General features: G+C 49.0%; 2 protein-coding genes across 4 annotated transcripts in view; one reads left to right on the top strand and one right to left on the bottom strand.

Moving 5' to 3' along the window:
• The window catches only part of LOC310666688 (uncharacterized protein), a 110,961-nt gene that overhangs the window by 12,626 nt on the left and 76,236 nt on the right, over positions 1–22,099 (bottom strand). The window lies entirely within an intron of this gene.
• Positions 84–21,262, top strand: PES1 (pescadillo ribosomal biogenesis factor 1). 3 transcript variants are annotated; one of them, XM_083417783.1, is made up of 15 exons: positions 84–216; positions 1,360–1,439; positions 2,711–2,864; positions 3,883–3,992; positions 4,312–4,483; positions 5,968–6,057; positions 8,161–8,277; positions 9,212–9,289; positions 11,170–11,259; positions 11,710–11,840; positions 12,892–13,017; positions 13,262–13,446; positions 16,012–16,142; positions 16,238–16,405; positions 20,304–21,262. In XM_083417783.1, exons 1-15 carry the CDS (start codon positions 193–195, stop codon positions 20,382–20,384), a joined length of 1,737 nt encoding a protein of 578 aa, XP_083273909.1. In that variant the 5' UTR covers positions 84–192; the 3' UTR covers positions 20,385–21,262. The 3 variants fall into 3 exon arrangements, with proteins under 3 accessions (XP_083273909.1, XP_083273908.1, XP_083273910.1); XM_083417782.1 differs by having other exon boundaries at positions 85–216; positions 16,009–16,142; XM_083417784.1 differs by lacking the exon at positions 84–216 and adding an exon at positions 241–364 and having other exon boundaries at positions 16,009–16,142.

Genomic DNA, 22,099 nt, shown 5'->3' with positions numbered 1-22,099 from the left:
ATGATCCGCTTCGCTTGGCCGGTGACATGCCGCCGGGTGGGCTTAACTCCAGGACGTTGGCTCCCGGTCAGGCAGCCGCATAGACACTCTGAAGAGGAGGAGCGATGACGCATTTAGTGGGCGGAGCCCCTTCGGCCGTCCTGCGAGAGTCGCCACGTGAGTGTCGGTGGTGCGGTAGGAGCGGCGACAGCGATGGGCGGCGTGGAGAAAAAGAAGGTACCGCGTGGCTTAAGGCAGGCCCAGCCTGCCTTAAGCGTTGCTTTCATGAGGGGATGCCGCTTGCTTTCCCGTGTAGCGAAGTAATGTCTGAAAGTGGAAACACGTTACTTCCGGAACTGGCTACCTAATACACGGCGGCTTGCGGGTTTTTGTTTTTTTTTACTATCCTTCTGGTGACGCAGGGCCGTTGCATGCAGAAGGTCCCAGGTTCGGGTTCAGCGCCTGATGGTCTCCAGAAAGGATTAGGAGAAACCCTGAGGAGCTGCTGCCAGTTCGTGTAGACGCTTCTGGGCTAGGTGGGCCAGTGACCAGACTCGGGATGTGTTAGCTTCTTATGTTCCCGTGTCCTGGGGCAGGAGTAGCCGAAGGGATGCTCCCAAGATGCTGGACTTCCAATTCGTGTCACTCTCCTCTATTGTCCACTCTAGTTGGAAGTGCCATGGGGCATCTGCATTCCCTGTAGAAGGTCTGAGGCTTATTCCCCAGCATCCCCAGGTGTGGCAGCGAATGTCCCCTGCCTGAAACCCTAAAGAGCAGCTGCCAGTCAGTGTAGACCAAACTTTCTCATCCTTGGGTCACCGTATGTTATTGGACACTACAACTCCCATCATCCCTGGCTGCTGGCCCTTCTCACTGGGGATGATGGGAGTTGTAGTTCAATAACATCTGGGGACCCAAGGTTGAGAAAGGCTGGTGCAGACAAATAGTGAACTAGATGGTATAAGGCACTTCCATAACTCATTTATAGAGCATCTGCTTCGTATGCAGAAGGCATATGTCAATCCTTGGCATTTCAGGATTGGCATGGACTCCTTGCCTGAAACCCTGGAGAGCTGCTGCCCTTCAGTGTCAAAAATACTGAGCTAGATGAACCAGCAGTCTGACTCTGCTTAAGGTAGCTTCCTTTGTTCCTGTCTTAGCTGTTTACTATCTAGGCATGAAGGCAGCACTGTAGGATCACTTGCTTTCAAATTAATACGCTTAATTTCTCACTGCGAGCCACTCAGTTCTTTGTTTGGGTTTAACTCGTGGAAGGACATATATTAAGCGTTAGATAGATAGATAATTTATTACAGTCGGAGACCAGCTTATAAAACACACTTGGGGGTATTAAGCATTGTCTCTCTTTTCGTCCCAAAGTACGAGAGGGGTTCTGCCACCAACTATATTACCAGGAACAAAGCCCGGAAGAAGTTGCAACTGAGCCTTGCAGACTTCAGGTAAGGAAAGGAATCATCGCTTACCAGCATACTGTGGCCCCTTGATACATGTGTGTGTGGCAGGAGTGTCTTGAGTATTGCAGTGCTGCCTGGCAGGGGTGTAGTTTGTCTCTCTGTACACACGTGCCACCGGATCTCTGTTTGCATCTCTCTCGTGGCTACTCACCACAATGACTCTGCTCTTCCGCAGTCTGAGGAGAGAGTGCTGTGGTGCTCGAGTTCTGCTACTGGGCTTCCTTTGTGGGCATCTGGGTGGCCGCAGAGAGAACAGGAGGCTGGACTGGATGGGCCATTGGCCTGATCCAGCAGGCCTTTCTTAAGGTCTTATGTCAGTTCTTAAGGTCTTATGTCAGGGACGCGGGTGGCGCTGTGGGTAAAACCTCAGTGCCTAGGACTTGCCGATCGTATGGTCGGCGGTTCGAATCCCCGTGGTGGGGTGAGCTCCCGTCGTTCAGTCCCAGCTCCTGCCCACCTAGCAGTTCGAAAGTACTCTTAAGTGCAAGTAGATAAATAGGTACCGCTTTATAGCAGGAAGGTAAATGGTGTTTCCATGTGCTGCGCTGGTGTTGGCTCGCCAGCTGCAGCTTCATCACGCTGGCCACGTGACCCGGAAGTGTCTTCGGACGGCGCTGGCTCACGGCCTCTAGAGCGAGATGAGCACGCAACCCCAGAGTCGGTCATGACTGGCCCGTACAGGCAGGGGTACCTTTACCTTTACCTATGTCAGTTAGGGCCAGTGTGTTGGTGGTGGAGTCATAGCAGACCCTGTCGCACTGACTTCTTGGCTTTGGGTTGTAATGGTGGTGACAGCAGTATCCTGTCGGAAGCACAAGGGCAGAACCATTCAGTTAATAACCTAAGGGTTAATTCTGTTTACAGTTAGTTAGAAGGTTGTGGTGTTGCCCAGCAGATTGGCATGATCCTTGCCAGGAGAGCTCACGTTCTAACTGGCTGTGTAGTTTCAGAGGAAGTTTTACTCTTTCTCTTTAGTTGCTGAATATCTTTCTGCTATGAACAAGGCTTGTAAATGAGACAAAACCTCCCTGTCTATGTCTCCTCAAGTTATACGCAGTTTTTGTTCAGTTTACCCAATCGAGTATTATCACTTTCACTTCTCTCTGGTCTCCGTCTGCATTATTTAGGTGACTGCTAACAGTTCTGACCTGTGATAGCTTCACAGTGAATAGCATTGTGCGTTATGTTGCCTTAACTTGGCCAACGGGAAACCGACAAGACATCTGTTCTCTTCCCCACCCCCCTGCCCTTTCCAGGCGACTCTGCATCCTAAAAGGGATTTACCCTCATGAACCCAAACATAAGAAGAAGGTGAACAAAGGATCTACTGCTGCCAGGACTTTCTACCTCCTGAAAGACATAAAATTTCTCCTACATGAGCCCATTGTCAACAAGTTCCGGGAATATAAGGTATTGTGATCCCGCGGGATCCTGCAGCCAATCACAAGCATTAGGTTTAATATCACCACCTGGAACAGTTTTAGAGCGCTGACTTTGGAGACGGATTAGAGGCAGTCCATTTTGTTCCCCCTGCTCAGCGGTTTGGGTTTTATAGAAAATTTTGAACTGCAAAGGAAAAATTTCTGTTTAAGAATTTCCTGGCTAACCCACATCACTGAACAGCAGAAGAAAAAGACATTGAGGCAAACTAAAACTACTGTTTCTGAAAGAGTAACTTCCTTAGGGGACTTAAGTATCAGGAAATTTCCTGAGTGATTTAATTGTGCCTATTTATTTTGCTTGTAGCAAGTAAACAAAGTTTGAAAATTTTGAAACTGCCAAATGTGCCTGATACTGTATTTGAAGTTGGGATTCAATCATTTTTTGTTTCAAATGAACTTCTGCAACTAAATATTTTCCATGGAAAAAAGAAAGCACTGAAACATCCCACATCGCTGCCTTTTCTTTAATGACTTGATCCTGAGCCCGGTTGCTAATGAGATGCATTACGTGATAGAATATCAACTCCCTCAAATGAAATCAAACTTGTATTAGTCTGGTGTAAAGTTTATCCGCCATTAGTGTTTCTGGCAGAAAAACTAATGTCAGCATGTGTCACCCACGAAGAGATTGGGTGCTGCTGTCTCCTAGCTGCAGAAGCGAGAGGAGGGGGGGGGACTTAAGATACAACTGGCGCTCACTGTCTGGAAACAATTGAAGACATTTTGTTCCGACCAGACTTTTCCAACTGCATAAAGTGTCCACTTGTTAAGGTTTTAGTCTTGTTTTAAATGTTTTTGTTCTGTGTTTTTAATTATCTTACTTGTAAATTGCCTTGAGATGTTGGTTAAGAAGGTGATTATTAAATCTGTAGTGATGAGGAGGATAGCGTAATGTTGGTGGACGGCAGACTAGGTCAGGGAATTCTAGACTGGGCGGCCAGCAGCTGGCAAGGGCACCTGTGTCTGAACCCTTTCTTCCCCACAAGGTGTTTGTCCGCAAATTGCGCAAAGCTTACGGGAAGAGCCAATGGAACACTGTGGAGCGGCTGAAGGACAACAAACCTGGATATAGGTTGGACCACATTGTCAAGGAAAGGTAAGAGATGGGAGGCCCAAGGGAGAACCTTGCAGAGGAACCACAATGGGGAGCCAAGTAACTGGGCACAGGAGGGTCAGGGGATGGGAGTGCAGTACCCTCTGGCCAAAGAGGCACCGGTACCAGGAGCTCATCCTGTGGATGTGCCACTGGGGCTGGCCTCACATGCAATTACCCTTCTGATCTAGCATCCTCAATTTCGTCCCCAGCAGAAGGGGGATCCGATCCCATGGGGACAGGGCAAGCTGACTATAGTCCGGTTGTTTATAAAGCACTCTGTGTGAGTTACATGGTCTTGTTCTTCACCTCCCCCTTGCAGGTACCCGACCTTCATCGATGCCCTGCGGGACCTTGACGACGCTCTTTCCATGTGCTTCCTCTTCGCCACCTTCCCCCGTACCGGCAAGTGCCACGTTCAGACAATCCAGCTGTGCCGCCGCCTCACTGTGGAGTTCCTCAACTACGTCATCTGCTCGCGCTCTCTACGCAAGGTGAGCTGGGTGAGAGGCTATGGGGAGTTACAGATCCTGGAAGGGGTTGGCTTCATTTCAGGTAGATCAACACACATCAAGCTGGGTCTTCAGCATCCTGGTGCCCTCTAGATGTTTTTGTTGGAACCTGCGATCAGCCGAGCTCCTCCGGAATCGCCTACGACGTGATTAACAACCTGAGCCTTTGATAAGGCTCCAGGCACATTCCCCATTACGCAGAGAATCAAAGCAACACGCAGAAGTGATGAGATTTATGGCTACATCACTATGCTTTTTTACTAACTACCCAGACAGAAAACACATCCTCTCTCTGTGAAAGCAGAGAGCCAGTGTGGTGTAGTGGTTAAGAGTGGTAGACTCATAATCTGGTGAACCGGGTTCGATTCCCCGCTCCTCCACATGCAGCTGCTTGGTGACCTTGTGCTAGTCACACTTCTCTGAAGTCTCTCAGCCCCACTCACCTCACAGAGTGTTTGTTGTGGGGGAGGAAGGGAAAGGAGAATGTTAGCCGCTTTGAGACTCCTTCGGGTAGTGATAAAGCGGGATATCAAATCCAAATCCAAACTCAACTGAACAAACAAAGGAACAGGAAACCAGTAACATCACATCCGTCTCCTGTCTTCCGTGAGACTTCCAACAGTCTGGAATCTCAGGAGTATAAACAGAGTCCTGTGACTCCAAGCACTGCACAGTGGGAAACAGAAACTAACAGTTTTCGCCCCCTTTGGCTGCGCTTGCTGGTGCTGATGAGAATTACTGCCTGCAACATCTGGCTGGCTTAAGCGCTCCATCACTGCCTTGACCAACCTGGTGCCCACCAGAGGTTTTAGACTACAGCTCCCATTAGCACCAGCAAGCGTGACTGCGTGATGCTGAGGCTGCTTGGGAGCACAGCCATGCTGGCAGAGCTTGATAATTCCCTTTCAATGTCGATTCTTCCTCTGATGGGGCAAGGGGGAGAGAGAGGAAGCATTGATTTCTCTGGGCCAGGAAATCTAGGGTTTGGAAAAGTAACCATTGCTTCAGCAATGCAGTAACTCAGCCTGGGGGGCTTTATAAAGGAACTGTAGGCTCCACTTCTTTCTTGCTCAAGTGCTGATCCTGGCAGGAGTTTCTGTGTGCTTCCTCCTCCTCCCAAGTAAACCCAGGTGCAGCTAGCTGGAGATGGAGTGTTGGGGAGCAGTCTGACAGACAGCCAGGAAACCAGGCACCCGGTATAGGGACCTCCAGCCCCTGGAACAGAGATATCTGGCTCTTGTTGCTTCCCAGGGTCACAGGTAGTGCTGCCCCTCCTCCTGCAAAGACTGCAGGGCTGAACCCTGACGGACTGATGGGGGTCGTAGTCCAGAACATCTGGGGGCCACCAAGTTGAGGAAGGCAATATCAGAGAAGTGGCCGGCCTTTTTTCACCTGCATTGGACTTCTCCGTTGTGTTCCGTGTTGATTCTCCAGCTGAAACCACCCTCTGTTCTCCCCCTTGCCAGGTGTTCCTGTCCATCAAAGGCATCTACTACCAGGCGGAGGTGATGGGGCAGCTTGTCACCTGGATAACACCCTACGCCTTTTCCCACAATGTGAGTACTGGGGCAAGATTTCCTGGGATAGTTTTGTTAATCTCATTGTCATTCCCTGCAAAACAAAGGCACTGACCCCTTCAGTATCATGGGATGGAAGGGCCATAGCTCACCAGCAGAACATCTGCTTTGCATGCAGAAGATCCCTGGTTCATTCCCCAAAAGTATCTCCAAGTACGGCTGGAAATGCCCCCTTCCTGAAAGCCAAGAGAACTGCTGTCAGTCAGTATAGGCAGTATTAAGCTAGATGGACCAAGGATCATACTCAGAATAGGGCAGCTTGCTATGATAAATCTTTCAGTTTTGGTGGCTATTTCCCCCCGTTTTTAAGTTCCATACTATATCTTTCTTAACATAGATTCCTGTGGCGGATCATTTTGCTTGCCCTTTTCTGCAATCTTCTTTTCGATGTGAGGCCACCAGAACCCTCCAATCAATGGTGCCCTGGCTGTGCCTTGGCCCACCTCCTCGTCCCCATTGGCCGCCCAAAGGGAACTAGGAGACCGTGACCTGGGCCTTGAGTCCTTTTGCCTCTGGTGCACGTTGACCTCTTGTCCTTGGTTATTCCAGCTGAGCTTCCCTTGGGTCGAAGAATCATTAACTTTAGAAAATGGGCACGGCAGAAGTGACCTTAATTAACAATTTAACCCCCCCCCCCCCGGAACACTGCTAAGCTGGTGGGCAGCCGGTTATTTGGACACATTTAGCCCTGTCCGTTGGCTTGCATAACTTAAATCTGTTGCTTTTCCCATCAGGCCATGCCTTAATGCACCTTGCAGATATAATAGCAACATATACAACCACGCCTTGTTAAAGGGGGTTGTTTGGGTAACAGGTGCTGCTGTTGGCAAGCAGGCAGAAGGGGGATAAAGCAAATAATTTAAAGCAAAATATGATATTGAGCAGCAGAATAATCTGGCCACAATCAGGAAATTTTGTCCATGGTGTGATTATTTCCCACCAAGTCATTTTGACACTTTGGAACCCTGCTTGTAAAATTTAACAGTTCCAAAATACAGACACGCTTTTGCTTTCGCAAGATTGAATATACTCCCTTCGGCTGTACTTGAGGGTCGATTTCAGAAAATTCCACTGGAAAAACACGTCCCTGCTGAGATGACAGTATTGGGTCAGTGGCTTATATGCTTCTGGCTTGTATAAAGGTTTGAGGAGTGAGGTTATTACCTCTCTATTATTGTCCATGCCGGGTCGCTCAACCATTCCTACAGTGTCCTTTCTTTTAGCAGATGAAGATGATCAAGTGACAGCAAAAACTACAAGGTTTTTAGCGGGGGCAATTACAATAAGATCTGTTATTTGATTATTGATGTAAACCCCCAAAATGTATTTTCTATAGTTAAGTTTTTACCTCTATCTTCAGTACATTTTATTTTATTGCTGTGGCTAGTGGCTGAAGCAAATAAAGATTATTCTGCTTCAGGCGGAAGGGGGATGGTTGCAGTCGCGCTGAGAAAGCCAAGCAGCTTAGACTTAGAGAAGAGGAATGGAGATGATGACTTCTCCACCCACAGAGATGCCCCAAAGGGAAGTCCAAAAGCAGCAGCCAAGCTCAGGAGGCCTCTTCCCTCCTGTAGTTTCCAGCAACTGGTGTTCAGAAGCATTGCTGCCTTCAGCTGTGGGGGCAGAGCATCATCACCATGTCTAATAGCCATTGATAGCTTTACTCCTCTTGTAAAGCCATCCAGGTCGTTGGCCGTCACTGCCTCCTACGTTCTGTATCTCTGCATAGAGCTATGAAAGTGAAGATGTTACTACAGTGGTACCTCTGGTTGTGAACGGGATCCATTCCAGAGGCCCGTTCGCAACATGAACAAAGCGCAACCCGCAGCGCTTTGGCGCATGCATGTGACATCGTTTCGCGCTTTGGTGCATGCGCGAGCGACGATACCCGGAAGTAACCCTTTGCGGTACTTCCGGGTCGCCACGGGACGTAACCTGAAAGAACGTAACATGAATTAAACGGAACATGAGATATGTCTGTAGAGAAAACATCTACATGGAAGTAGAACTGGGTGTTTTGAAAGGGGTGTTTGTGTGTGTGTGTGTTACAGTGGCTTAATCGGCACCCCTCTTTCCTCCCAGCACCCGACAGACGTGGACTACAGAGTCATGGCCACCTTCACGGAGTTCTACACCACTCTTGTGGGCTTCATTAATTTCCGCCTCTACCAGTCCATCAACTTGCACTACCCTCCAAAGGTGAGGAATTCACTGTGTAGAATTGAGAAAAACAACTGGAGGGCAGGGGAAATCCCAGGGACTTGAGACTTAAGCTGGTGTACGTGGCTCTCCCTCTCCCAATTTATCCTTGCAAGAACCCTGTGAGGTAGATTAGGCTGAGAGAGGCAGTGACTTGGCCAAGGTGACCCAGAACCTTCATACCCAATTGCCGGCTTAGTGCGGTAAGGTTTTTATTCCTTCATTAACCAAAATATTTATATCAAGGAGGCCGCAAGAGTACTTTGACATGGAACCTGTGGGCCATTCACTGCCTTGTCAAGTGGGGGGGGGGGAGAGTGAGGCCAAAATTTGATGCTGGCTAAGTGAGGCTCTGGGCTTTGGGAAGGAGATGCAAGGCTCAGGCAGGGTCCTAGAGCTCTCACACCTCCTCCCAAAGCTTGGAAAGTGCTACCTAGGCTTTGGGAAGGAGGTGAGGGCTCTAGGACCCTGTCAGAGCCCTCGTGCCTCCTTCCCCAAGTCCAGCATCTTGCTTACTTGGCTTTGGGAAGGCGCTGCGGGGGCATCAAATTATGATTCGGCCGTCATCACGTTGGACCACTTTGATTTTAAAGCAGCAGACCTGCCACTTAAAAGGAAAGACAAAAAAACTTGAAAAATGAACTGGTCACAAAAGCACAGAAGGGATGGGGGGAGAGAAAGATCAGGCAATTTTGAGGGTCATGCTGGGTGCAACTCAGGAAAAGGCCCCGTCCCACATCCCAACAGACCGAAATCTGGGTGTGGGTGAGAGAGATGGCTCTCCTCCAATCACCACCATGGCTGGGCGGGGTCAAGGAGGGTTACAGGCAGAAAAGCCCTGAAGATGGACTTGGGGCTGCCAGCCGGCAGGAATGTTCTCTTGTTAAACTGATTCTGAGGAAGGAGGTCATCCCTGCATCTGTGTGTCTTTCAGATCGAAGGCCAGTCCCTGTCAGAGCTGACGCCAGAGGATGGGGAGGTGTACGCCTTGGACTCTGAGAGCTACCTGGAGGTGAGTGGGCAGGAGTCCTGAAGAATCAGCTGTCTGGGCCTTGGATGGGGAACAGTAGCCTCCAGGACACGCTCCACCTTGGCCCTTGAGACGCTCTCCAGGCCACACACAACAGCCCCGCTTCATTCCCTCCTAGAGTGTGTTTTGTTTGGCTGGGATGTGTCCTTGAACTCCGACCATGCCTCTCGCTTGCCTGAAAGAGGATACAGAGTGTTTGTGTGTAGAAACCAACCTTCTGAGCCAGGTTATTTTCAGCCTTTTCAGACCCAGGAACCCCTGTTAACCTAGACATGCATCTGGGGACCTGTTTCTTAACCATTTAATAATAACAACAATAACTTTTCATTATTTACAACCTGCCCATCTGGCTGGGTTGCCCCAGCCACTCTGGGTGGCTTCCAACGCATATTAAAACATTAAAAAAGTCCAAAATGAAAAATTTCCCAATACAGGGAACCCTTTGCCATATATTTGCACGATGGCAGGGCTCCTGTTGCGACCCACCTTTGATCAGGCCACAACCCATTAGTGGGTCCCGACCCACCAATTGAAGACCAGTGTTTACATTCATTGCCCACCCCCGGTTACCTCTGGCCCCACCCACCGCAGGCCTTTAGTTCCCCTGGCTGGAAACGCTTCCCAACACTTGGTGTTGTGCAGTGTCACAAGTGCACACAAAGGGTAGGAACCTGTTTTCCATCCTGAGGGCCACGCTCCCTTTTGGGTAACCTTCCAGGGGCCAAACGTCAGTGGTGGGCAGGGCCAGAGGCAGAAGTGGGTGGGGCTATGGGTGCCTTTTTTGACCCTTGCATGGTGGGCTACATCCCAGCCATCCAAAAGTTTAGAGGCCCACCAAGGCAAGTGCATAAGAGGTGTTATCACAGTTCGGGGCATATGGAACAGGGTCAGGCCTGGAGAGAGTTCTGGATAGGTGTTGAGTGAAGTTTTTAGTGTTTGATGTCGTGTTGTGTTTTTCCATTTGTTGGAGGCTGTGCAGAGTACCTGGGGCAACCCAGTCAGATGTACAGCATATCAATAGATGGTGATGATGCTTGATTATTACTACTACTACTACTACTACTTCTGTTTCCTCAAAACCTGTGATTTCCTGGCCCTGTTGGCCACTCTCCAATTCTGCTTTACGTCCTGCCCCAAATGATTGTTCCAACCACCTCTGCTTCTGTTTCATCTGCATCCGGTGAAACAATTACCGTATTTTTCGCTCCATTGGACGCACCGGACCATAGGAGGGGGAGAACAGGGAAAAAAATTTTTTCTTGTTCTCCCCCTCTAAAACAAGGTGGGTTCAAGGTACATTCACCAGAGCTTGTGGGGCTGGCGGTGGGGGGAAGCGCTGCTTTCCTCCACCGCCAGCCTCAAAGATCCCTGAAGCCTTTGGAGCGCAGCGCCCCGCTGCTCTGCAGAGGCTTTGCGCCCAGCCATCCCCAAGCTAGAACAGCGAGACGGAGCGCTCCGCAGTGCTCCGTCTTCCTGTTCTGGCTTTGGGCTTAGCGGCGCAGCCTGCATTCGCTCTATAGGACGCACACACATTTCCCCTTAATTTTTGGAGGGGAAAATGTGAGTCCTATAGAACGAAAAATACGGTAAGTACAGTGGTACCTTGGGTTAAGAACTTAATTCCTTCTGGAGGTCCGTTCTTAACCTGAAACTCTTCTTAACCTGAGGTACCATTTTAGCTAATGAGGACTTCCGCTGCCGCCGCCATGCGATTTCTGTTCTCATCCTGAAGCAAAGTTCTTAACCTGAGGTACTATTTCTGGGTTAGCGGAGTCTGTAACCTGAAGAGCCTCTAACCTGAAACGTCTGTAACCCGAGGTACCACTGTATCTGTTAATTGCTGGACATCTTTTCCCCCTCAGAAACTGTCGGCTCTCAGCGCCAGCCTGGCCCGAGTGGTGGCACCCGACCCGGAGGACGAGGCAGTCGTGGATGAGTTCCCCATGGAGGAAGTAAGTTCTTGCCTGGAGCTCTAGAGTAGGGGAGGGCCTCCACAGATCCACCCCTCCCACCCAAAAAACCACCACCACCTGTAACTGTGGCCTGCTGGGAATGGGGCACTGGCCCTTTGTGGGAACAGTGAAGCCACGCAGCATAAGTCGCCGCTCCAGCCCATTTCAGAGGGGCTGGGAAGGCAAGGCCAGAAGTCAGAGGGGCTTCTCTTGGACTGTAGCTTTCCTTAGCCTTGGTGGTGGGTACCTGAGATGGGAGAGCTCCCCTGAACTCGCCTCAGGTTAACGAAGAAGTCACCCAAGATCTTCGTAACCTGATGCCCCCGGGTGCTTTGTACTCTAACTCCCAAGGCTGATGGGAGTCATACTCCAAAAACGTATGGAGGGCATCGAGTTTGGGAAGCTTAGCCTAGAAGGGATCTCACTGTGCCTTTCTCCCCCCTACACCAGGAGAGTGCAGAGCAAGAGGAGGCCCGGAAAAAGGAGCAGGAGGCCCTGGAGAAGCAGAAGAGGCTCTTTGAAGGCCTTCGCTTCTTCCTCAACAGGGAGGTGCCCAGGGAGCCTCTGGCTTTCATCATCCGGTATGTAGCACAGTCGCTCTGCCTTGGGCTTTTGGCTCTGGGGATTTTGCCAGGTGCATCCCAGGCCTTGGTAGTTTGGCTGGATTTTGGTGGCCCTACTGGGGTGGGAAGAGGAGAGAGTCTACATGCAAGAAAGTCTTTAGGGAAGGAGGCCGCCTTTCTGATATTTGGGGCCTTAGGCATTTAGGGTTTTAAAGAAGTAATAATAACAAGACGCGGGACACAGGTAGTGCTGTGGTCTAAACCACTGAGCCTCTAGGGCTTGCCAATCAGAAGGTCGGCGGTTCGAATCCCTGCGATGGGGTGAGCTCCCATTGGTCAGTCCCAGCTCCTGCCAACATAGCAGTTCAAAAGCACGCCCAAAAGTGCATGTAGATAAATAGGTGCTGCTCCAGCGGGAAGGTAAACGGCGTTTCTGTGCACTGCTCTGGTTTTGGTGTTCTGTTGCGCCAGAAACAGCTTAGTCATGCTGGCCACATGACCCGGAAAAACTGTCTGCGGACAAACGCTGGCTCCCTTGGCCTGTAAGGCGAGATGAGCGCCACAATTCAAGAGTCATCTGTGACTGGACTTAACTGTCAGGGGTCCTTTACCTTTAACTTTTTAAAATAATAATAATAAGAAGAAGAAGAACAATAATTTTATTATTTATGTGCCTCCCATCTGATTGGTTTGCCAGAGCCACTCTGGGCTTCTCCCAACAAAATATTATAAACACAATATAACATCATCCATTAAAATCTTCCCTGAACAGGGCTGCCTTCAGATGTCTTCTAAAAGTCAAATAGTTGTTTATCTCCTTGACATCTGACGGGAGGGCACCACTACTGAGAAGGCCCTCCGCCTGCTTCCCTGTAGCTTCACATCTCACAGTGAGGGAACCACCAGAAGGCCCTCGGAACTGGACCTCAGTTGAATTGTGTACAGAAACAGACCGGCAACCAATTCAGTAGGACTCACTTCTGAGCAGGCATGGTTGGGTTTGTGCTGTTAGGTTTGGTCTTCCTGTTTGATTGGTTCAAGAGGGTGTGTGTCGTCCCCTTTCTGGCAGGTGCTTTGGGGGCCAAGTGTCCTGGGACAAGTCTGTTTGCATTGGCGCTACCTATGATGTGACGGACCCAACCATCACCCATCAAATCGTCGACCGGCCTGGTCTGGAAAAGCAAGTGATAGGCAGGTGAGTGCAACAGTCTCTTGGTCGGGACTACAACTCCCATCGGCCCTAGGCAGCATGTCCTCCTACCAGGAATGATGGGAACTGTAGTCTGACAACATCTGGAGAGCCTCAGGTTGGCTACCTCTGGGATAAAGGCTTGGAAGTTCACAGCAAGATCACGGGTCTCAGATTCCCCCCATCCACCCGTTTCTAGATCACTTGTCCATTCTGGTTATTGAGAGACTGGGCTTGTGTTTCTCCCCAGGTATTACATCCAGCCGCAGTGGGTCTTCGATTCAGTCAACGCCAAGCTGTGCCTTCCAGTGGCAGATTACTTCCTCGGCGTCCTTCTGCCTCCTCACCTCTCACCGTTCGTGACTGAGAAGGAAGGGGACTACATACCACCAGAGAAGCTGAAGCTGCTAGCCTTGCAGAGAGGCGACGAGCCAGGTAACGCGATGCTCCGTGAACCGTGGTCCATGGTTCTTCAGACTTGGGTCCCCTGCCATTGTTAGACTGCAACTCCCTTATCCCCAGTTGCTTAGTCAGTGTTGGGGGGGCGGGGACAGTTCCACAACATCTGAGAATCCCCCAAGCTTGAAAATCAGTGCTGTAGATTGGACCCTTGTTGGTTGCTGCCGCCATTGGGGGCTGCCTGATTGGCATTGACCACTGACAGGGCCTTTTCATTGGTAGTTCCCTAGTTGCGGAATTCCCTCCTTAGTTAGACACACCTATCATCATCATCATCATTATTAACTTTCAGGAGGAATTTGAAAGCATTCCTCTTTACCCAGAAATTTGGTGGCTGAAAAATACTGTTCCTGCGGTCTAAACCACTGAGCCTCTTGGGCTTGCTGATCGGTAGGTCGGCAGTTCGAATCCCTGCAATGGGGTGAGCTCCCATTGCTCTGTCCCAACTCCTGCCAACCTAGGCCAAAACAAACAAGATGAATTTTAACAGGGAGAAATGTAAAATATTGCACTTGGGCAAAAAAAAAATGAGAGGCACAAATACAAGATGGGTGACACCTGGCTTGAGAGCAGTACATGTGAAAAGGATCTAGGAGTCTTGGTTGACCACAAACTTGACATGAGCCAACAGTGTGACGCGGCAGCTAAAAAGCCAATGCAGTTCTGGGCTGCATCAATAGGAGTATAGCATCTAGATCAAGGGAAGTAATAGTGCCACTGTATTCTGCTCTGGTCAGACCTCACCTGGAGTACTGTGTCCAGTTCTGGGCACCACAGTTCAAGAAGGACACTGACAAACTGGAACGTGTCCAGAGGAGGGCAACCAAAATGGTCAAAGGCCTGGAAACGATGCCTTATGAGGAACAGCTAAGGGAGCTGGGCATGTTTAGCCTGGAGAAGAGGAGGTTAAGGGGTGATATGATAGCCATGTTCAAATATATAAAAAGATGTCACATAGAGGAGGGAGAAAGGTTGTTTTCTGCTGCTCCAGAGAAGCGGACACGGAGCAATGGATCCAAACTACAAGAAAGAAGATTCCACCTAAACATTAGGAAGAACTTCCTGACAGTAAGAGCTGTTCGACAGTGGAATTTGCTGCCAAGGAGTGTGGTGGAGTCTCCTTCTTTGGAGGTCTTTAAGCAGAGGCTTGACAACCATATGTCAGGAGTGCTCTGATGGTGTTTCCTGCTTGGCAGGGGGTTGGACTCAATGGCCCTTGTGGTCTCTTCCAACTCTATGATTCTATGATTCTAGCAGTTCAAAAGCACACCAGTGCAAGTAGATAAATAGGTAATGCTGCGGCGGGAAGGTAAACGGTGTTTCCGCACATTATGGTTTTCATCACGGTGTCCCATTGTGCCAGAAGTGGTTTAGTGATGCTGGCCATATGACCTGGAAAGCTGTCTGTGGGCAAATGCTGGCTCCCTCAGCCTGAAAGCGAAATGAGCGCTGCAACCCCATAGTCGCCTTTGACTAAACTTAACCATCCGGGGTCCTTTTCTTCCTTTTCTTTTCTTTTCTTTTTTTTTTACTGTTCCTACCAACCCCAGGATCACTAGCTGGAAGGATGTTTTTGCGTATAACTGCTTTCAGGTGTTTTTAATTGCAATCTGTTTTTAGAATTTTTAAATTTGTTTTGGAATGTTTTTGCTTTGCTTTTGAATCATGGGTCTGTTGGCTTCCCTGGACACTTTTGAGAGGAAGGTTGGGATATAAATTCAGTAAATAAATAAAAATAGTGTGAACAAAAACAGTGCCGTCCACATGCATCCTGTCTACAGCTCCCATCATTTTATTTTAAGTAACAAAATTTTTTTGAGTGTAAGAAACCTCTGATAGGAGGTTTACAAAACAACATTTAAAAGAATGTTTGAAATATCAGTTTTTTAAAAACTGGGTATCTATGCATACTCAAAAGATGATTTAGAATCAACGGCAGCTAAAAAGAAATGGAACAGAAGGGAAGTGTTTAATGGTTGATGCTTAGTATTTTGTTGGGAGCCACCCAAAGTGGCTGGGGTAACCCAGTCAGATGGGTGGCATATAAATAATAAAAGAAGTTGTTATTACTAGTCAATATTTCACATGTTTGGCTTCTCCTAAACAAAAATGTTTTTTAGAGCAGGCACCAAAGAGTCTAGGGAAGGCTCCTGCCTGATGTCAAGAGGCAGGGAGTTCCAAAGTTCAGGTGCTGCCACACTAAAATACCGATTTCTTACAACTGTAGAATGTGTGTTGGTTCCACAGATTGAACCGGTCGATTGGGCATCTATGGGATCAGGCAACCCCTCAAGAAACTGGTCCCTAACCATTGACCATGCTGGCTGGGGCTGATGGGAGCAGAGGTCCACCAATATCTGGAGGGCGCAGGTTTTGGGAGGCTGCTCTCTAGGCCAAGGTTCAAGATCCTTGGAATTGTCTGCGGACTCCTATTCTGATGTGTTCCGTTCAGTGAATGGTGAGGGGCTTTCCTCTTGCAAGCCTGCCTTACCTGTGCGGCGCTCACGAAAGGTAACACAAGGTGGTTCCTTCCTGCAGGAGAAGAGAGCGGGTCGGAAGAACAGGAAGAGAGTGATGGTGCCACAGAAGACTCGGAGGACGAGGACGAGGATTCTGAGAAAGAAGACGAGGGGAAGCTGAAGAAGATGGAAGCGCAGAGGACCCAGAGCAAGGTACGTGGGGAGAGAGGCACAATTGTTCCCTGAAAGTTTTGCCTTCCTCCGGGTTGCCCTTTTGAGTTTGTGATTTCCTCCTCCCCCTCCCACAGGCCCTCCCGGTGAAGGTGACGGCAGGTAAAGTCCTGAGAGAGGACAAGCAGCGGCTGGCGCAAGAGGAGCAGAGCGAGGAGAAGCGCTTGGCCATCATGATGATGAAGAAGCGGGAGAAGTACCTGTACCAGAAGATCATGTTTGGGAAGAGGCGCAAGATCCGAGAGGTATGGTCACAACAGGCCGCTCCTTCCTGTCCTGGGCTTGAGCTCTCTCGCTGTGCTGGGCCTAGGAAAAGGTTGCCTCTCCAAAGTGCGGGTGTGTTCTACAAAGTGGTCCTGTTAGGTTTCCCACCTGCACTGTGGGACTTCCGCTCCCCACCATGTGCCCCTCGAATCAGGGGGTTCCTCCACCCTCTCTGGAGCAGCTTTGCAAGGGGAGTAGTAACACAGGGCAAGGGAAGGCAGAGGAAGTCATGTTGTGCAGTCCTTAGGGCGATAGGATGCTGTCTTCTGCCGAAGCAGACCATTGGTCCTTCCTCCTGCTGCTGCTGCTACTGCTTCTTCTTCTTCATCATCATCATCATCATCATCATCATAATAAATTTTATTTATATCCCGCCCTCCCCAGCCGAAGCTGGGCTCAGGGCGGCTAACAACAATCAAATAATCCAACATTCTAAAAACATTTCATTATAAAAATCAATTAAAATCAAATTAATGGCAACCGTTAAGCAAAATTCTGTGCAGGTTGCCAGAGGAGGGAGTCAGGCTGCGCCCTGACCAAAGGCCTGGTGGAACAGCTCTGTCTTACAGGCCCTGCGGATAGATGTCAGGTCCCGCAGGGCCCTAGTTCCACCAGATTGAAGCCGCAGCCGAGAAAGCCCTGGCTCTAGTTGAGGCCAGCCTAGCCTCTCTGAGGCCTGGGACCTTCAGGATGTTTTTATTTGCAGACCGTAGGTTCCTCTGTGGGGCATTCCAGGAGAGGCGGTCCCGTAGGTACGAGGGTCCTAGGCCGTTAATAATAATAATAATAATAATAATAATAATAATAATAATAATAATACCCTGCCCATCTGGCTGGGTTCCCCAAGCCACTCTGGGCGGCTCACAACAGAATATTAATAATACAATAAAACATCAAGCATTAAAAACTTCCCTGAACAGGGAAGCCTTCAGATAGTTGTTTATTTCCTTCAGATAGCTGTTTATTTCTTTGACATCTGATGGAAGGTCGCTCCACAGGGCAGGGACCACTACTGAGTAGGCCCTCTCACTGGTTCTCTGTAACATCATTTGTCGCAGTAAGGGAACTGCCAGAAGGCCCTCGGCGCTGGACCTCAGAGTCTGGGCTGAACGATGGGGGTGGAGACGCTCCTTCAGTTATACAGGGCCGAGGCTGTTTAGAGCTGTAAAGGTCAGCACCAACACTTTGAATTGTGCTCAGAAACGTACTGGGAGCCAATGTAGGTCTTTCAGGACCGGTATAATATGGTCTCGGTGGCCACTCTCGGTCACCAGTCTAGCTGTCGCATTCTGGATTAGTTGTAGTTTCCAAGTCACTTTCAAAGGTAGCCCCACGTAGAGCACATTGCAGTATTGTCTATACGAGCAGCAAATGGGTCTCCTAAACCCTACCTGGAGATGCTGGTGGAATGAACCTGAGATCTTTTGCATGCAAAGAACATACTCTACCACTGCACAACAGCCCTTCCCTAAAATGAAGTAAGGTTCCGGTCCTCATTTTACAAATTAAAGACTGATTTAAATAGGGAAATAGGAAGCTGCCGTATACTGAGTCAGAACACGGGCCCATGTTGCTCAGTATTGTCGGCACTTGTGGGCAGCATGTCTTCAAGGGTTCAGACAGAATCTTCCACAGTCCTACCTGGAGATTTCTTGGGTTGAACCTGGGACCTTTTTGTGTGCAAAAGCATATACCCTGTTACTGAGCTATAGCACAAACAGGATTACATCAATTCGTTGGATGCAGTCCAATATTTCCCCCCTTTCTTCAAGTGAGTCTCCAGACATTAGCACAGGAGTAGCCAAGATGGTGACCTCCATATGTTGTTGGACTGCAACTCCTATCAGCCCCACCATGGCCAATAGACAGGGATGATGGGAGTTGTAGTCAAGCAACATCCAGAAAGGCACTGTCTTAGCTGCAACCGCAGTGCTCGACTCTAGGCTGTAAAAAGCTAACCCTCCTTGTTTCCACACATAAAGCTCTTGCAAGGCACAGGAGGAAGACAGGCTGGATTTATTTTATTTTTCTAGATCATTTTTAAACTTACAAAAGAGGCAGTCACTAGCGTTTATTGTTAATTTCAAGTTATAAATAGTATCGGCAAATCCAAGATTACCATTCCAGAATAGCCTCTTTGTTGGGATCTTCTTATCACAACTCACACACACCCCACCTTCCTTAAACATTACAAAATAAACATTGAACTCTGCTGCAGCAATATCCTATGAGTCACGCATCCAGCACTACCATTGCAGGAAGAGAAGCGGCTTGTATGTGTGCTGGGCCACATTGTCCTCTGCTTCTGCCATTGTGCGTTTGTGGGTATTAGCTGAGGCATGCTTAGCTCTCCCTCTGCAATGTCTGGCATTCAATAGAGCAGGCATAGAAAACCTTTGGCCTGCCAGAGGTTATTGAACTACAACTCTGGTTAGCCCCAGCAAGTGCAACCAATGACCAGGAATGATGGGAATTGTAGTCCAACGGCAACTGGAGGACCAAATATTCCCTACACAGGCAGTGAAGTGATGGAAAGTTGGTGCTCGCTACACAAAACTTTCCTGATCTTAAGTTTGTGGAGTGTGCCACATACTTTTCTTTCTTTAGATTGGTTTTATTGAAAGATTTTCATGGCTAACAGTGCTCCATATAGCGTCTCTTGTTTTTAGTTCATAGTGTCTTTTTCACAGTCGGTTACATTTGGTGTGAGTCATTGCTATCGTAGGCATTGTGAGTTTTGGGGGGTGGGGAGACAGGAGAGGGAGAGAAGGGGGTAGTGTTGTTTCCTTCTGTTGCGTAGTGTGTGTGGAGTTTTGTTTCAGCATCACATGGATAGTTTTGTTACCTATTCATATATTTGTTTTCATTGGCGGTGCAGCAGGTTGGGGAGCCCAGAGCTTGGTTGTTTGCATTTGATTAAGTAGCAATGAGTTTTGTTTGATTGTGGGACAACTTCAGAAGAAACACAGCACACTCTTTAATCCAGACTTGACCAATATGTTGCCTTCCAGATGTTTTGGACTACAACTCCCATCACGACTGCTGGCTGGGGCTGATGGGATCTGTAGTCCAAGACATCTGGAAAGCACTAGGTTGGCCAAGGTTGCTTTATTTTGTCTGATGCTGAAAATTCAAGCATTGACCTAACATGTCATTGGGGGGGGGGGGAGAAAGGGGGGACTTGAGCAAGAGTGTATAGGGTCAATATAGGGCTGCTTTTGGAGAGCAGATTCATTGGTTCAATCCAAGCATTCGAGTGCACAGCACCCATACTAACAGAGGACGATGGCCTGCAAAGGGGTGTTTGCTCAGTGAAATTGCTCGTGATATATACAGAGGCTGCCCATCAGTGCCTCCTATATTAGCTGGGAAAGATATCAGAATTCCACAATGCACAAAAGACCGTTTGCGGTTCCTGCTCAGTTTCTGTTTGCACTGCCTTGGCATCTGCTGTGCTGAATGCAGCTCTTTAAACATGCCCACATTTCACTGGGTGTCAGAATTGGACACGCTCCCTCCCTTCCATTTTGAACAGTGGAGAGCTGCAAATAGCTTCTCTCTGAGCCAGTGCAGGGGTGGCCGATGTAGGTGACTTCCCCTCACATAGAGGAATGGGTGGCCGTGCTCATGGCATTTGGTTTTCCTGTCTCTTTTCTTGCCTTTCTAGATGTGGCAGCCATTTTATCTTACACTACACCCCCCCCCACACACACATCAGCCTTTTTGTGACTGGCACCCACAGCCCTTTCCCAAAATTCCAAATGGGCCCACTGACCCAAAAAGGTTGGCAGCCCCTGCTGTATATACCACATGTGTCAAAAAAAAGTTGGATTTTTGAGACATGTAACTAATGCATTTTGTTTTTTCCTCCCCTCTCAGGCTAACAAACTAGCAGAGAAACGAAAAGCTCACGACGCAGTAGTGAAATCGGAGAAAAAGAAAATGAAGAAAGCACAGTGAGAGTAACAGAGGCCTATCATCCCAGCCTTCTCACACAGGCCTACAAGATGGGCACTTTGGGCCTTTCAGCTGCTGGTGGGATGCCCCAGAATTCTGGCTTCTTCCCCTGAATCCATTTTCACCAAGGTGGACTCCTGTGGGATGATTGGGCCTAGTAGTACCTTGGGCTTCAAGGGAAAGAAGGTTCGCTTTATTTAAAAACACATCTGAATTCTCCTCAGTTCCCATCAGGGTTTTCTCGTTGTATGATGGTTGCTGTCATGCATCAGATTCGCCAGTCAGGACAGGCTTTCTAGGCTTTGATAGAAACAAAAAACGCATGAGGCCACCTCTCCCCACTGGTAAATGTGTGGGGTAACTGAGAGGGTGTGAATAAGGCTCCCCGTTCACACTTTCTCTAAGTGACTTTTCGTGAGAAAAAGTCTCTCTGGCTATTTTGGCACAGGGAATAAGTAGGCCTGAGGTCTGCAAGACCACCACAGAATCCACCCCTTAATTTTAGATGTCACTTTCTTCCAGTTGGTGAGCATATGGGAAGGAGCTTGTGGTCTTTCCAGAGGGCAGAATTGCCTCTGAACTGTTGCTGTGCTTTGTAAAGAAACCTATTTACACTGTTGATGCAAGGGCTCAGGTTGAACAGTCCTGTCTTGGTAAATGGAACAGCTTGGGGATTTTAGGGGTAATGGGGTGTGTATCCACCCCCCCCCCCAGCCTTGCTTTTGTCTTCTTTGATTCTGATGCTGCCCCATAGCACCCATTCATAGCCTGGACAGCCAAAGAATGCATCTGGACCCCAAACCTCTTCCGCATTTTGTATTACAATTTCAAATCGCAGAATAATTTACGTTCTCTTTTATTAAACTGAGCTTTGAAACGAATCTCAGCAGTCGTCTTCCTCCTTCTCCTCACAAACATCATTGAATTTATTGCCTGCCGTTCACCAGCAAGTCCCAGGGTGGGTTGCAATAATTCAAACTTAAAAGCAGTTAGAACCAATTGCAATCACAGTCCAGTTGGCAGAGCATGAGACTCTCAATCCCAAGGTTGTGGGTTCAAATCCCCTGTCAGACAAGATTCCTGTATTGCAGGGGGTTGGACTAGATGACCCTTAAGGTCGCTTCCAATTCTATGGTTCTGTGAATAGGGTGGGCTCTGACAACACACATCTCGGGTTGTGTAAAGAGGCCAGGGTAAGGACAGTGAACCACAGAGCAAATGTGTCTTACACCTTGCCTTTTGCCTGCCTCTTCCCCATGCCTGCCCACCACCCACAAAGGCCAGCTTTTTTGCCGCCTCCCTGCAAATGCCTTATTAAGGTAAAGGTACTCCTGCCCATACGGGCCAGTCTTGACAGACTCTAGGGTTGTGCGCCCATCTCACTCAAGAGGCCGGGGGCCAGTGCTGTCCGGAGACACTTCCGGGTCACGTGGCCAGCGTGACATCGCTGCTCTGGCAAGCCAGAGCCGCACACGGAACACTGTTTACCTTCCCGCTAGTAAGCGGTCCCTATTTATCTACTTGCACCCGAGAGTGCTTTCGAACTGCTAGGTTGGCAGGCGCTGGGACCGAGCAATGAGAGCGCCCCCCGTCGCGGGGATTCGAACCGCCAACCTTTCGATCGGCAAACCCTAGGCGCTGAGGCTTTTACCCACAGCGCCACCCGCGTCCCAAATGCCTTATTACCAGAGTAAATAATCTACTATCCTTATATCCCA

Source organism: Podarcis tiliguerta (assembly GCF_965153285.1).
Source record: "Podarcis tiliguerta genome assembly, chromosome: 16".
In the NCBI taxonomy this organism is placed as follows: domain Eukaryota; kingdom Metazoa; phylum Chordata; class Lepidosauria; order Squamata; family Lacertidae; genus Podarcis; species Podarcis tiliguerta.
This window is presented reverse-complemented; position numbering and strand designations above follow the sequence as displayed.